General features: G+C 41.3%; 1 protein-coding gene across 4 annotated transcripts in view; it reads left to right on the forward strand.

The window, feature by feature from the left end:
- Positions 1-16,399, forward strand: part of TCTN1 (tectonic family member 1) — a 31,858-nt gene that overhangs the window by 1,410 nt on the left and 14,049 nt on the right. For all 4 annotated transcript variants that reach the window (XM_047696869.1, XM_047696867.1, XM_047696868.1 and 1 more), the window contains exons 2-6: positions 2,436-2,556; positions 8,588-8,718; positions 10,481-10,632; positions 13,070-13,157; positions 14,892-15,001. In XM_047696869.1, the coding sequence (XP_047552825.1) occupies positions 2,436-2,556; positions 8,588-8,718; positions 10,481-10,632; positions 13,070-13,157; positions 14,892-15,001 (602 nt within the window). The remainder of the gene's footprint in view (positions 1-2,435; positions 2,557-8,587; positions 8,719-10,480; positions 10,633-13,069; positions 13,158-14,891; positions 15,002-16,399) is intronic.

Genomic DNA, 16,399 nt, shown 5'->3' on the forward strand with positions numbered 1-16,399 from the left:
CCTGCACTTCCGTCTTCTTAAAGGGCCCAGCTTTAGACCTGGAAAGTAATAATAGATGACAGCTGGCATTTATTCACTGCTTACGGTGTAGCAGGCCCTGTACTAAGCCTTTTGTCTGTAATGTATCTCATTTAATCCCCTGTGATGTGTGTCATCCCCATTTTTCAGGTATATTTAGGTAATACCACTGACAGGAGCAGGGGCTGACTGTGAGTGAAAACTGGACACCATGTGTGGGGTAGATTACAGGTGGAAGAGAAAAGTGATAACTTTCATCTTGATCTGAGCTCTGTTCCTTAGTATCTTGCTCTAGAGCCAAGCATGTTGCTGTTAAGAGGTGTAGAAGAGCAGCTGAGAGCTACTCAGACCTTGGGAGTGCTCAGCGGATACTTGTTAGCTGATTAAGGACACTCACATCCTGGATAGAGACCTTCCCCACTCCCAGTGGAGTTATTAAACACTATTGCTCTGTCCTTACTAGTCTTAGTCTTACTAGAGCTACTTAAAAGCGCTTTGAGTTCTGGAAAATCAAGATTGTAATTTTAAACACATAAGGCAGGGAGCCTAAACACTATATTTTATATTAGCATGTGTGAATTGCATTTTCATTTTACTAAGCACATGGAAGAGTGGTTGGCTGGAGGGGAGTATATAAACTTACAGGGGAAGACTTCTGTGTCTCAGATTAAAGGATTGTGTATTTATTGGCAAAACCTTCCTCTTCTTAGTCATACACTTCTTTCCAGAGTGTGTTATTTTACCCTTTTGGAGCTATATTTCTCTAAAGCTCATTTTTTGTTGTGAAATAGTTCATACATGCAAGTCAAAATGTTGTGTGGACTCTCTACCGCCATTTCCTTGAGATCCTTGTTTGTTATGAATGAGATTTTTTTGAAAAAATGAAATACTACAGGTAAGACAAGCGCGATCTTATTCTCCCCTTCCCAGCATTAATTACTACCATGAATTCAGTGTTTTTCATTCTTATGCTCTGCCATCTTTAAACAGGTGTTTTTCTCCCCTGTTTGACAGAATAAAATAGGGAATTAAAAATCCAGAGAGTCATTATTATTAAAAATGTTGTGAGGGTGCCTGGGTGGCTTAGTCTGTTAAGTTTCCAGGTCTAGGTTTGGGCTCAGGTCATGATCTCGGGGTTGTGAGATCGAGCCTTTCATGGAGGCTCCTCAGTGGGTGTGGATTCTCACTCACCCTGAGTCTCTTTCTCCCCACTCCTCCTCATGTGCTGTCTCAAAAAAGAAAAATGTTCTGAAGGGAGATTTCTATCCCCCTCATGCTTTATTGTTTAAATTACCAAAGACAGGAGCACCTCGGTGGCTCAGTTGGTTAAGTGTCTGCCTTTGGCTCAGGTCATGGTCCTGGAGTCCCAGGATCAAGCCTCACATCGGGCTCCCTGTTTAACGGGGAGTCTGCTTCTCCCTCTGCCCCTCACCTCGCTTATGTTCTCTCTCTCTCTCTCTCAAATAAAATCTTAAAAACAAATTACCGAAGATATTTCCAGAACCCCAAGTACAAAGCACCCGAATCAGCTTGATTCTTGATCAATAGTTTGTGAATGTGGGCTCAGCTTCAAAGCCACAGGTGACATATGGAGAGAGATAGAAGTTTGAGAACCTTGATTCCTGGTGCCCTTCTTTGGGCTCCTCCTCTGAATCAGAATCTCCAGAGAAGGGGCAGGGGAATCTGTACTATTACACCAGTAGTACTTATGGTCCGGCAAGTGATTTAGCATGCTGGTTCTTAAATTATCTGCATCATCTGGAAAGTTTTTGAAAAACATGTCTGGGTTTCCTAGCTGACCAACTGGTGTTTCTGAAGGGCAGAGAAGTGATTTAGCATGCTAGTTCTTTTTTTTTTTTCTTTTTTTTTTTCTTTTTTTTTTTTTTAAAGATTTTATTTATTTATTTGACAGAGAGATCACAAGCAGGCAGAGAGGCAGGCAGAGAGAGGAGGAAGCAGGCTCCCCGCTGAGCAGAGAGCCCGATGCGGGGCTCGATCCCAGGACTCGGAGATCATGACCTGAGCCGAAGGCAGCGGCTTAACCCACTGAGCCACCCAGGCGCCCCAGCATGCTAGTTCTTAAACCTATTTTAATTATCAGCATTACCCGGATACTTTTTGAAAAACACCAATGCCTGGGTTTCATAGTCCGCTTACCAAATCAGAGTCTTTGTAGGTGGAGCACAAACAGCATTTTCCAAGTGAGTCAGATGATTAGCTAGCTACTTGGGGGAAACCTCAGATTGAGAAGCATTCAAAATGACTAATTTTCACTTCACAGATCGCCCCCAAAGTACAATAGGGAAAATAAAATGGACCTTTTGTATGAAATGGACTTTCAACACTTTGCAGTGGCAGGGGGCAGTCACTCCCTGCTGGTGGTGAAGTTCTGCGGCCCACCTCTTTTGTTTCCGTAGTTGCTGCTCTGTGCGTCTGTGACCTGACTCCTGCGCAATGTGACGTCAACTGCTGCTGTGATCCTGATTGCAGCTCCACAGATGTCAGTGTCTTTTCTGCCTGTTCAGTTCCAGTTGTCATGTAAGTTGGTGTCCCATGCAGTTTTGATGACATTGGTCCAAGATTATAAAATCTGGGGACAGAAAGTGAAAAATCTTCTAGGTGGAAACACCCAAACTTGGGTTTCTTGAATTTCGCATCATTCGGAAGCGGTGCTATCCAGACCATTCTGCAGAAGAGTATCTCTCCCCGATTTGCATCCCGCCAGATGATAGGGCAGGCAAAAGACAGAGCCTCCTTCGTTAAGAGTATAAGGAAATCTTTGTATTCAGAGATTGAATTACATTTCACTCTGATTTGCAAACAGATAATGCATACAGCTTTGTATAAGTGAATTTGTCTCATGTAAGTGGACTAGGGTGGAAAGTGCAGTTGAATTTATAGCTTTTGTTGTGGACATAGTACTTGTAACAAAAAATTAGACGGGAAAGCTTTGTTTGTACTTTTCTGATACGTAAATCTACCAGGAATTCTCACAATTCACATTGTATAGGAGAACAATGGAAAATTATATTCTCAGTCGATTACAAGGTAAAGAAACAATCTCCTCTGAATGATTTGTTTCTTGTAATTCAGACTTCAAAGGTCTTTGAAAAATACAGCACTTAAAAGAGGTTAATTTATTCAGGATGGGACCAATTATTATTCAGAGATAGTTAAATTTAGTCTTGTAGCAATTGATACTTGATAGATTGAATGCTTTTGGAAATGCAATGTGTTTTTCCCATGAAAAACTGTCTTTTTTTAAAAAAGATTTTAATTAGGCACCTGGGTGGCTCAGTCATTAGGCATCTGCCTTCAGCTCAGGTCGTAATCCCAGGGTCCTGGGATCGAGCCCCACATCAGGCTACCTGCTCAATGGGGAGCCTGCTTCTCCCATTCCCCTTGCTTGTGTTCCCTTTCTCACTGTCTCTCTCTCTGTCAAATAAATAAATAAAATCTTTAAAAAAATTAAAAAAAAAAGATTTTTTTTTAAAAATTAAACACTTTATTTATTTGGCAGAGCTCACAAGTAGCAGAGAGGCAGGCAGAGAGAGAGAGCAGGGAAGCAGGCTCTCTGCTCAGAGCCTGATGCGGGGCTCGATCCCAGGACCCTGAGATCATGACCTGAGCTGAAGGCAGAGGCTTAACCCAAGGCACCCCCCAAAAATATAAGATTTTTTTTTTTAAAGATTTTATTTATTTATTTGACTGACAGAGATCACAGATAGGCAGAGCCACGCAGAGAGAGGAAGGGAAGCAGGCTCCTTGCTGAGTAGAGAGCCTGATGCGGGGCTCGATCCCAGGACCCTGGGATCAGGACCTGAGCCGAAGGCAGAGGCTTTAATCCACTGAGCCACCCAGATGCCCCAAAATAAAAGATTTTAATCAATTTGAGAGAGAGTGTACCCATGGCACAAGGGGGAGCAGAGGCAGAGGGAGAGAGAATCTCAAGCAGACTCCATGGCAGCCTTGCGGCTCCATCTCATGACCCATGAGATCATGACCTGAGCCTAAATCAAGAGTCAGACACTTAACCAACTAAGCCACCCAGGTGCCCCTCATGAGAAAAAGTATATTACTGACCAATGGGAAATTGAATCTGCTTCTAATGTTCTAAAAATGTTTGGAGAATGGTATATTGTTGTAGTCAGATTATTTTTTGGGTATCTGGTTCAGACTTTGTTAGAAATCATTCTGCTTTTCTGCCTTAATAAGTATCAAAAGCCTGAGAGTGAGATTTTGGCTCTATTATTTTAGATGACATTTTTTCTTTCATTAGGCAATACTGAATTTTAGATATAGACTATTTAGTATGTGGGTTAGCAAGCTTTTTCTGTAAAAGGGCACATTGTAAATATTTTAAGCTTCAGAGGCCAGTGGTCTCTGTTGCAGCTTCTTCACCTCTACCACTGATGAGCAAAAGCTGCCATGTAAATGAATGGGCATGACGATGTTTCAGTAAAACATCATTTATAACATTAGGTATGGTTTGTGGACCCCTGGTATAGAAGTTAGAGCTGAATCCATAGTGCCCTCAGGAAAGGACCTCAGAATTTTTTTGAGTTAGTTTTGCTTATGACTTTCTCCTAAATAAGAAGTGGAGAAATAATGAAATAAAAATTGATAATCCCAACTAGTTGATTATCTCCATTATGTAGGTTCTGATTCATAAAAGGCTTGTTTACATCTGCTAAACAGTTAACAGCTAATCCTATCATCTAATGATTTGTAAATTTATTGTTAAGGTTATTGGATTAATATCTGTTTTCCTCACTAGATGTAAACTTCACTTGAGATCAAGAATACTATCCCTTGAGCGCCTGGGTGGCTCAGTGGGTTAAGCCGCTGCCTTCGGCTCAGGTCATGATCTCAGGGTCCTGGGATCGAGTCCCGCATCGGGCTCTCTGCTCAGCAAGAAGCCTGCTTCCCTCTCTCTCTCTCTCTCTGCCTTCCTCTCCGTCTGCTTGTGATCTCTCTCTGTCAAATAAATAAAAATAAAATCTTTAAAAAAAAAAAAAAAGAATACTATCCCTTATGCCACTAGTGCCTAGCGCAACTCCAGCCACGTAGTTGGCCCTTGTGAGAAGTGAGTTGAATCAGTGAATGAATTTCTCCCCTCTACCCCTAACACACCCTCTAGTATTCTCTTGACTTCTCTACCATTGTTCTCTTAGGCAGACACCTAAGCCAGAACCTGGGGGCTACCCTGACTCCTGCCTCCCCTTTGCCTTCTCACATCTGGCCTCCTTTCACACCATGCCGTACCTTTCACGAACACCAGGGATGTAGGGTGAGCTGGATGTGGCCTTGCCCTCCTGGAGCCCATTGAGTGGAGAGATAAGGAGTGGGTGGCAGTTCTGCCCCAGGCACTGAGATAACTCAGAGGAGTAGGATCTAACCTAGGCTGTTGGACTAGTTAACGCTTTCTAGAAAAGACAGTCTGAGCTGGGTTCTGAAGGACGAGTGGAAACTGGTCAGCATGGAATCAGTGGAAGGCATTCCTAGGTCAAGGGAGCCACGTGGCGGAGTCTTGGGGGTGAAGGAGAATGGCTGTTGCCTTAACTACAGTTAGCTCAGTGTGGCTGGAGAAGGGGGCTGAGAAGAGTGTGCCACAATGACAGGGGTCCGATCTCGAGGCTTGTGTGTATGCTGAGGGAATTGGATTTTTGTCCTGAATTCTGCAGGGCTGCAGGGAGTGAGGGGATTGGATTTCCATCTTAAGCAGTTCTCCCGCAGCATGGATGATGGGTCACAGGGACTAAGCCTGGTGCCAGGGAACTGAGGAAGAAACTGTTGCAGATATGAATGAATAGGTACCCTCCCCGCCATGCTGAAGGTCATGACTAGAGAAATATGCAGAACTGAAACGGATCCACTCTGTGAGACTAGAAGGGGGAGAGTAAGGAGTTCCATGCTGTGTTCCTTCACACTAGCCATTGTGTCTGTCCCTTCCTCCTCCTTCTGTGTAAGCTCACACCTCATCTTGTCATTCAGTTGCTAAAAGCCTTCAGAAGCTCTCATTCCCTACAGACTCCTTAGCCTGGATTTAGATCCATTCCCAAACTCTTTCAGATCCTGTTTCCTACTAACCCCATCTTGAATCCTCCGTGCCGCCTAACTTTGGTACTCAGAGTTTTCTAGACCACACCAGTACATTACCCATCCTTGGCAATGCCACTCTTACCCTTGGATTAGCCATTTCTTCTCTGTCTGACTCCTGCGCATCCTTTAAGACCCAGTAGGCCTTGTAAATTTTTCAGTGTTAGATGTTGTCTCATATATACTACTTATATTTTTTTCAAAAATATTCTTTATGTCCACGGTAATGGCTGATATACCATTAGAACTGTACAAAGCTTTTGGAAAAGTGGCCACTTATAAAATGATAGCTTCCTTATACTTCAGCAGTAACCATCAAAAAATATAATGGAAATGGATCCTATTCATAACACCCAATAGAAATGTCATATGAGGGGCGCCTGGGTGGCTCAGTGGGTTAAAGCCTCTGCCTTCAGCTCAGGTCATGATCTCAGGGTCCTGGGATCAAGCCCCGCATCCGGCTCTCTGCTCAGCAGGGAGCCTGCTTCCTCCTCTCTCTCTGCCTGCCTCTCTGCCTACTTGTGGTCTCTGTCAAACAAATAAATAAAATGTTAAAAAAAAATGTCATATAAGAAAAAAAAAACTTAAGGGACACCTGGGTAGCTCAGTTGGTTAAGTGTCTGCCTTCAGCTCAGGTCATGATCCCAGGGTCCTGGGATCGAGTTCCACATTGGGCTCCTTGCTCAGCGGGGAGCCTGCTTTTCCCTCTGTCTGCTGCTCCCCCCGCCTTGTGCTCTCTCGTTGACAAACAAATAAAATTAAAAAAAAAAGAAAAAACTTAAGTACTCAGGATTTATGTGAAGAAAACTTGAAATATAGTGACAGAACATTTGATTAAATGGAGAAATAGTTTATGTAGTGGGATAGGAAGAATCATTATGTAAACGTGTAAACTAACGTATAAAAGCTTAATTTATAAGTGTTATTCCAGTCAGATGGGGGAAGGATAATGCATCAAAATGATTCAGGGCACCCAAGTGGCTCATCGTTAAGTGTCTGCCTTCGGCTCAGGTCATGATCCCAGGGTTCTGGGATCGAACCCCGAATTAGGCTCCCTGCTCAGCGGGAAGCCTGCTTCTCCCTCTCCCACTCCCCCTGCTTGTGTTCCCTCTCTCGCTGTCTCTCCATCAAATAAATAAATAGAATTGTAAAAAAAAAAAAAAAAAAAGGAATGATTCTATATAACAAAAAACACTTAAAATTGAAAGGTCACAAACAGGGAAAAAATATTTATAACACATGATACTCAGAAGAGATTCTTAAAGATATGGATTCTCACAAACCAATGAGAAGATATTCCTTTTTTTTTTTTTTTTGAGAAGACAAACATTTTAATAAAAAATGGTCAAGAGATATGAAGAAGCACCATACTGAAGAAGAGATACCAATGAGCAATAACCATATGGAAAAATGTTTAAGCTCCCTAGTAAATGAGAAAATTCAAATTAAAATGAGGTAACAGATTTTTGCCCTTGAAATTGGCAAGGGGGAGAAACTGGATAGTATCTATTATTGGCAAGAGCACAGGGACCTATGCACTCTTACTGTGGTATTGGTGAGTGAGCATCTTCCCTTTTTGGAGGGAGATCTGGCTGTATGTCTCAGAAGCCTTGAACAACACACCTAGCTTTTGACCCAGCAATTCTACTTCAGCGAGAATAGCCCAAGAAAATAGCTGGAGACATTCATAAAGATATATGTGCAAGGATGATGTTATAGTATTATATTAATCTGGGAAAACTAGAAATAGCCCAAATCGACAGCAGAGATTTGGCTAAAAAAATTGGAGTATCTTAGTAAGTTGGTATACAGTGAAGCCATTTCGTATAATATTGCAAAAACTTATCAATGACATGGGAAATATTGGGGCAATACATATTGAGAAAAGGCTTTAAAGTAGTGGGTAAATTAGGATCCTTTTTTGTTGCATCTCTATCTCCACACCATATCTGTATCAAATTGGTTAGAGTTTCTCAAGTCTGGGACTGGTTGAAGTCTTGACTGTACCCTAACTTCTAAGCCCCCAGACTTCTAGAAGACTTCACATTTTCTGATTTTCACAGTCCTTTAAAGATCACTTTATGCTAAAGACAAGGAATTTTGAATCCATTTTGGGTACTAACAATCTGAAGTTGTGTAAAATTTTATGTGATTGATTGTGTCAGAGTTTACAGGATTCCTTTATATCAAATTATACCCTGATCTGTATTCCATACTTGACAAGGTTTCCTTTAAGGTTATTCTACCTGTCTTAATATTTTCCCTGTTAGAGGAAAAAATTTCAAATGCCAGACCCTTTAACACTCAACTAAATAAAAGTGGATTCAGTTCTAACATCATGCTTTCATGAATATCTTCTGTGGAGTTGTTAACACAGTACGGTACAGGCATCTGACAGTTTTAAAATAATCTAGCTAAGATTGTGTGCGAATGCCTTAACATTTTGTATTATTATTTTTTTAATTTTCAGGGGCGATAGTCAGTTTTGTAGTCAAAAAGCAGCCATCTATTCATTGAATTTTACAGCAAATCCACCTCAAAGGATATTTAAACTTGTTGACCAGATTAATCCATCTATTTTCTGCATTCATATTACAAACTGTAAGTATTTGATGGTGACATGCTTTAAGAAGCCCTGGAAGTTTTCTCTTTAAAAAGTTGTTTTATGGAGGGGCACCTGGGTGGCTCAGTGGGTTAAGCATCTGCCTTCTGCTCAGGTCATGATCCCAGGGTCCTGGGATCAAGCCCCAAGTTGGGCTCTCTGTTCAGCAGGAAGCCTGCTTCTCTCTCTCTCTCTGCCTGCCTCTCTGCCTACTTGTGTTCACTCTCTATCTCTCTGTCAAATAAATAAATAAAATCTGAAAAGTGCTTTTATGGAAATACGTCTCATTCAGTTAGATTTAAAGCAATAATTTTACTGTTTGGCTAAGGTGCATCTTCTGAGGCTGTTTCACAGGCCACTGCAAGTAACTTTTTTTTTTTTTTTTAAAGATTTTATTTATTTTATTTGACAGACAGAGATCACAAGTAGGCAGAGAGGCAGGCAGAGAGAGAGAGGAAGAAGCACGCTCCCTGCTGAGCAGAGAGTCCGATGTGGGGCTCGATCCCAGGACCCTGGGATCATGACCTGAGCCCAAGGCAGAGGCTTTAACCCACTGAGCCACCCAGGCGCCCCTGCAAGTAACTTTATAGACCTTTGGGCATGAGCATTTTCTTTAAAACTAATGTGCTTATGTAATGGTCTTTTGAAATCTCATACTTTATTTCACTGGAGTTTATAATATGTAGACACGTATAGGAATCTAGGTTTATTTAGGTTATGTATGTGTGTGTGTTTTTTTTTTTTTTAATTTCCTCATGGTTTAATGTTTGAAAATCAGGTTCAGCTTTGGTTTCAATTTCCTATTTTCTCTTTTATTTTTACTAAGAATATTTGCATGAAAACAGGATCTTTATTTTTATCTGAGCATTTAGCTCAAATAGGTGTTTAGATCCAAAGGACATGTAAGTTTAAAATGTTAACAAGATGTCTAAGATCAGAGATGTATTTGTGGTTTTATCAATTAAGTTTCATCATCTTTTCAGAACATCTTTATATTTTGAATTTGTTCCCTTGCAGTTTAAAACTAGGCGAATGCTCTGGGATTTTTTTTTTTTTTCTTTTTTTTTTAGAGAAGGGAAGAGAAAGGAGTGGGAGGGGCAGAAGGGGAGAGAGAGAGAGAATCTTAAGCAGGTTCCACCCCAGGATGGACACGGAGCTCAAGCTCACAATCCGGAGATCATGACCTGAGATGAAATTAACAGTCGGACACCTAACCGACTGAGCCACCCAGAGCCACCCAGTGTTCTGGGATTTGTAATCTAAAGTAATGACTGCTCAGTCATTGTCAGATTCTGTGACATAACCCAGGCAAGTGAACATACCAGCCCATTTCCTCCTTCTCCCAAGATATCCTATACACAGCACATTATTCTCCTGGGCTTTGGTTTGGAGGTAGCTGTGTGAGGGTAGAAAAAAATCATTTGTCCCTTGGCCATCTGCAGAGAGCTTTGCCTTAGAGGTAAATGCAGCAGGCTCCTCAGTCCATGGGCTGGAGAAAGATTGGTTATTATTGGCTTCTGTTGTGCTGTTTGCCTGCAGGCTTTAAAAACCGTTACTTACACACGATTAGAGAAGCAGGCTGAGTCTGAAGATCCTGTTTATTTTATAAGACTCAAGAAATTCTGGGTAAAGTAAATATGGAAAGAGAGGCTACTTTTTACACATCAACCTTAATGCGACTAAAAACTGTCTCCAAAATACTATGTTATATATATCATGTACATATTGTATGCTGATTTAGAATACGTTTTCTAAAAACAGATAAACCTGCGTTATCCTTTATTAATCCAGAAGTGCCTGATGAAAATAATTTTGATAAACTGATGAAAACATCTGATGGTTTTTCCTTCAATTCCGAAGCAGAGATTTCTTTCTCAACCCGGTCGGACACTCCAGCTCCCGCTAAGTATAAGGTGAGCCACGAGCTCGAGCAAGGCCGCTCATCTTCTGGCAAATATCCCGTCCTTGTTGGTTAATTTTTCAGTATGTTCTTAGCAAAATTGGCTTCCTCAGACAGAATTCACATTTTAGAGGTAAAGACGTAATGTTCATGCCTAGAAATCAAAGATCACAAAATTAAAAATGAGTAGTTGAGTTTTAACATAGGGTTTAAAGTTATTTATTCATTAGTAAGCCTGCATTTGTCTCTGCAGAAATCTTTGTACTTCTCCATCTTAAAAGACGCAGCAGAGTCCTTGAGTCATATTGCTAGGGGCACGGAGTGGAATGGTTGGGTGCCTGGGTCCTCTTCTCAAAGCTCTATTTAGTTTTGCAGACTTTAGGAAGATATGTGCTATTTTTTATCCATTCATTAGTAAACCTTTAAATGCTGTATATATTAACTTTGAATAAGTTTCAGATTTTTGGGGAGCATCTTTATTTATTTTTTTTTTAAAGATTTTGTTTATTTATTTGACAGAGATCACAACTAGGCAGAGAGGCAGGCAGAGAGAGAAAGGGGGAAGCAGGCTCCCCGCTGAGCAGAGAGCCCGATGCGGGGCTCGATCCCAGGACCCTGCGATCGTGACCTAAGCTGAAGGCAGAGGCTTAACCCACTGAGCCACCCAGGTGCCCCTGGAAGCATCTTTAAAGAGAAATACAGAAGCATCATGTGCTAGTTCTAAAAGTTAAAAATATGGAGGTACCTGGGATGGAAAGGCCCCCGTGTCCACTAAAATGCACATTGCAAATCACTGTTTACAGATTGGTTTATATTCTGATTGAAATGTACCTATAAAAATATATGTATAGTATTGTACAGAAGTAAGATTTATAGTTATCTACCTTGTTCTGTAAGCATGCTTTCTTTTTTTAAAAGATTTTATTTATTTATGACCTGAGCTGAAGGCAGTTGCTTAACCAACTGAGCCACACAGGCGCCCTGTAAGCTTGCTTTGTTATTCAGTGATAAATCTTATGCAGATTCTCATATCGGTGTAAAAGTTAACATTTCTTGCAGAGCTTTCAGATATTAATTCACACAACCCTGAAAGGGATAAGTCATTGTTCCATTTAACTGATAAGAAAAACTTCTATATAGGAAAGTAACTTGGTAGAGCCACTGTTGAAGCTACATGTATTAGTGATAAAAAGTATCCCTTCTGTGTATGTATCAGCTTTTATTATTGACCCATTAACAGACATTTGTTTCCAGTTTTTCTATTATAAATAATCCAGAATGAACATTCTTATAGATACTTATGTCTTTGATTTAATCCTTAGGATACCTTCCTATAACTGGATCAACTTAGTCAAAATGAATGGAAATTTTAAATATCCATGTCAGATTGCCTTCTAGAAAGATTACAGGAGTTTAAACTTCCAGGTCCAGTGAAGGAGAGGATTTGTTTCCCCATATCCTTGTTGGTGCCAAAGCATTTGGATACTTTTAAATTCAAGAAAATTGGTTGTATGCACAATAGCTGTAAATTTTGTTCTGAATATTGGGGAAAGGTTTTATGGTTTGGTTTGGTTTGGGGAAGGAAGGCCCATCATTGTTACGATTTTAATGTGTACTATGTCTATTATTTAAATAATTACTGCTAGTAGAAAATAATTACCTTGGGGCGCCTGGGTGGCTGCTCAGTCTGTTGGGCATCTGGCTTCAGCTCATGTCATGATCCCAGGGTCCTGGTGTCGAGCTCCATGTTGGGCTCACTGCTCAGTGCAGACCTGCTTCTCCCTCTCCCTCTGCAGCTCCCCCTGCTTGTAAACTCTCTCTCTGTCAAGTAAATAAATAAAATAAAATAAAAAACTACCTCTCTCACCCCTGTTCCTGGCCACCCAGTTCCTGTCTGCAGAGGCAGACACTATGTCAGTTTCTTATATACCTTTCTAGAGGAATTCTGTAACAAAAAAGCCTGCCGGGGCGCCTGGGTGGCTCAGTCGGTTAAGCATCTGACTCTTGATTTCAGCTCAGATCATGATCTCAGGGTTGTGAGATGGAGCCTGATACAGGGTTCTGCACTCTGCCTGGGAGTCTGCTTGAGATTCCATCTCCCTCTGTCCCCTCCCTGCTTGCGTATGCACCCTTGCGTGTGTGTGTGTACACATGCATGCACATGCGTGCACACACACACACACGCTCTTTCTAAAATAAATAAATGAATCTTAAAAAAAGAAAGCCTGCAAATAAAATAACATGCACATACACAGAAACACATATCCTTGAAAGAAAGGGGTGGAGCAGCCAGGTGTAAGCTCCACATAGGCAAAAACCGCATCTGGTTTTTTTGCTCATGACTGTGTTCCTGATGCCCGTAACGCTGCCTGGCACAAGGTAGGTGTCCGGTGTGTATTGCATGAATGCTTTCATAGCGCCGTAACACCTACTGGTTGATCTCTTTGCAGTATGGGGCTCCTCTGCAGACTTCAGATTCATTCTTGAGATTTCCCTCTCCCCTTATGTCATCTCTGTGCACTGATAATAACCCTGCAGGTAAGACACTGGGTATTTTTCATTCTCTCTCTAAGTAGTTTGCTCTAAGCTTAAATTTATAGTAGTCATAATTAAACAGGCTTCAAAACTGGAACAGTCTTAGAGTTGAAAGAGGCCTCAAAGGTTATGCAGGTCAGATTTCCAACCATATCTTTCAGTCACTGCTTGAGCACTTGTAGTGATGGGGAACTCACTACCTGAAGCCAGCCTGCTCAGTTGTTTAACCCTTCTAGTTTTTGGAGCGTTCTTTCTCCACTGGAGCTAAAGTTTGTCAATAACTAGTATTTATTAAGCACTTACTGTGCGCTTGCTTGTGTTTTCCCATTTGATTGCCGCAGTAATCCATGAAGGTTGGGCTATTCATTCTTTAGACAAGGAAACTGAGAAACATTCAGTCTCTTATTCAGGCTTAGACAGTGGTGGAGCAGGGATACAGCCCACGCAGCTGCCTCCCACAGGACATGCTTGTCCTTTCAGGAGCCTCATAGAATCTCTTGGCAGTGGGAGGCAGCAGGTGTGGCTCTCCAATCCTTAAGGCAGCACCCCTGCGAAGAAGCTAGCTAAGTAGCGTATGGTGGCATGTGGCCCTAATGAAACATCATTTCGTATAGGAACAGAAATGGATTCTGTTGAAAAGACACTCAACCTTGCTCACGATAGGAACAGTGTAATTTGAAACCAAACTGAGGTACCATTTCCATGTAATGACCTGGCAAAGCTTAAGAAATTTAAGGCTCTGGAGAAGTAGGCACTTATCTACACTGCTGGCAGGACTGTAAATTGTTACAATCTCTGTGAAGAGCATTTTAGCAATATGTGTCAAAATTGCAAATGAATATGCCCTTTGACCCATTGTTCTGCTTCTAGGAGTTGGTCCTACAGAATCTGGCCCGCTTACAAAATAGTACATTGCAGCATTGTTTGTGATGGCAAAGCTAGAGACAACTTAAGTGTCTGTTAATGCGGAACTTGGTGAATAAATTATGACATATCTATTATAGAATACTAATTATCCCTTAAAAAAAAAAAAAAAAAGAGGAGGAGGAAGCTCTTAATGTTCTAAGATAGCCTGAACTCCAGGATACATTGTTCAGTAAAAAAAGCAAAGGGTAGAATATATAGCATTTGTTTTTTTACCAAAAGGGGAAAGAAATACTAAAAATATATGTATACATACACACTTTTATTTGCATAGAATATTTCCAGAAAGATACACAATAAACTTGATGCTGATTGTCTCTGGGGACAAGCAGTTGTCTCTGGTGGTGGCTGGGGGGATGGGTGGGAGGGGACAAGCATTAGAGGGACAGTCTCTCAGTATCTTTTTGTGCCCTTTGAATTTTGAATCGTGTGAGAGCATTGCCTATTAAAAATATAATTTTAAAAAAAGATTTTATTTATTTATTTGACACAGAGAGAGAGAGACAGCAAGAGAGGGAACACAGCAGGGGAAGTGGCAGAGGGAGAGGCAGGTCTCCCAATGAGCAGGGAGCCCAGTCCAGGGCTCAATCCCAGAACCCTGGGATCATGACCTGAGCCGAAGGCAGATGCTCAATGACTGAGCCACCCAGGCACCCCTAAAAATATAATTTTTAAGCCCTTTTAAGCATGTTGTATATCTCTGTTATAACTTATTTTATGGTTTTACTTAGACTACAATTTTTTAATTACCATTGAACAGTTGAAAAATTTATTCTCTCTTTTTTTTTTCCTTGGGAATATTATGATTTCTAGCATTTCTGGTGAACCAAGCTGTTAAGTGCACCAGAAGAATAAATTTGGAACAGTGTGAAGAAATTGAAGCCCTGGGCATGGCTTATTACAGCAGTCCTAAAATTCTGAGGGTAAGAATTATTTTGAAATGAAACTTATTCGTCAGATTTGTTTTCTGTTCTTTTCACCCTTTTGAAGTATGACAAGTATAGAATAATTGCAGTACATGATTGACAACTCAAGTTAAAATTTTTCTTCTCTAGTTCTTTGGTATGCTGATACCAAAGATATTGAAATAATCACTTAAATGATTTTTATTTTTATATAATTCATATTTTGCTTTTGTTCATTGTTTTGTTTTTGGCTTTCAATCATTTTGATGGTAACCAATAATTCTTTCTCCTAAATTAAAAAAAAAAAAGACATGGGGCGCCTGGGTGGCTCAGTGGGTTAAGCCGCTGCCTTCGGCTCAGGTCATGATCTCAGGGTCCTGGGATCGAGTCCCACATCGGGCTCTCTGCTCAGCAAGAAGCCTGCTTCCCTCTCTCTCTCTCTGCCTTCCTCTCCGTCTACTTGTGATCTCTCTCTGTCAAATAAATAAATAAAATCTTTAAAAAAAAAAAAAAGACTTTATTTAATAACACAAAACTTCAGAAATTATAAAAACATCTTAATGTCTGTGACAGAAATGATCACAGTAGCACCAAGAAGATACCTGAGAGGCCAGAAAAGATAGAAAAATCCACTTTCTGTTGGCAGATGAGATCAGCAGGAAAGAACAGGCAGGAAATAGGATTGCTGGCAAAGAAGAGGTCATGGGAGGTCAAGGCAGTATAGAGGCCCTTTCTTTCTGGTTGTAGTGACTGAAGCCTAGAGGGATAGGAGAGGCCACTGGGCCTCTTATTTGGGGCATGCCATGGAGGGTTGTAAGAGGTGAAGATTTTGTTCAATGATGAAAAAAAATCATATGATTATTGTGAATTTCCACCACCTGATTTCCTTATTTTGGAGGGAACGGGAAAGGAAGTAGGGTGGTCCATGACATCAATATTCATCTGGACTGCAGTCTTCAGAATTGAGTTGAAGATTTTCTTCTCCTTTCCCATTCCGTTTTCCCCTCTTCTCATAAGTCAGCTACGTAGGCCTGTGAATTCTTCCAGTTATATGCCTTCTCCTGGTGGTCCTGGCAGTAGCCTGTCAGGTGTGCAGGCAAAACTCTCTCAGCACAGGCCTCCCCAAACATGTCTACTCTGCCCCCTCCCTTTGACCCTGTAGGGTGTCTTGTGATGAGAAGTGGCGGGGGCGGGGCTGGGAAGTGAAGAGAGTACTCGTTTAGAAGGAGTCCTTGGCTCTGTTGGGGAGGGAGGACCTCACTGTTGAGGGGCTTGGGTTGTAGGTGGGAAGAGCAGTTAGGAGGCATTGGAAATTGTCTGGGCCAGCGATGGTAGCCTTTTGGTGTGGACAGGCACAGCAGGGTGACCAGAAGGCTAAGAGCCACATCTTCCCCACAGCGCTGTGTCACTGGTGAC

This window comes from Lutra lutra, chromosome 12 (assembly GCF_902655055.1).
Source record: "Lutra lutra chromosome 12, mLutLut1.2, whole genome shotgun sequence".
NCBI lineage: Eukaryota > Metazoa > Chordata > Mammalia > Carnivora > Mustelidae > Lutra > Lutra lutra.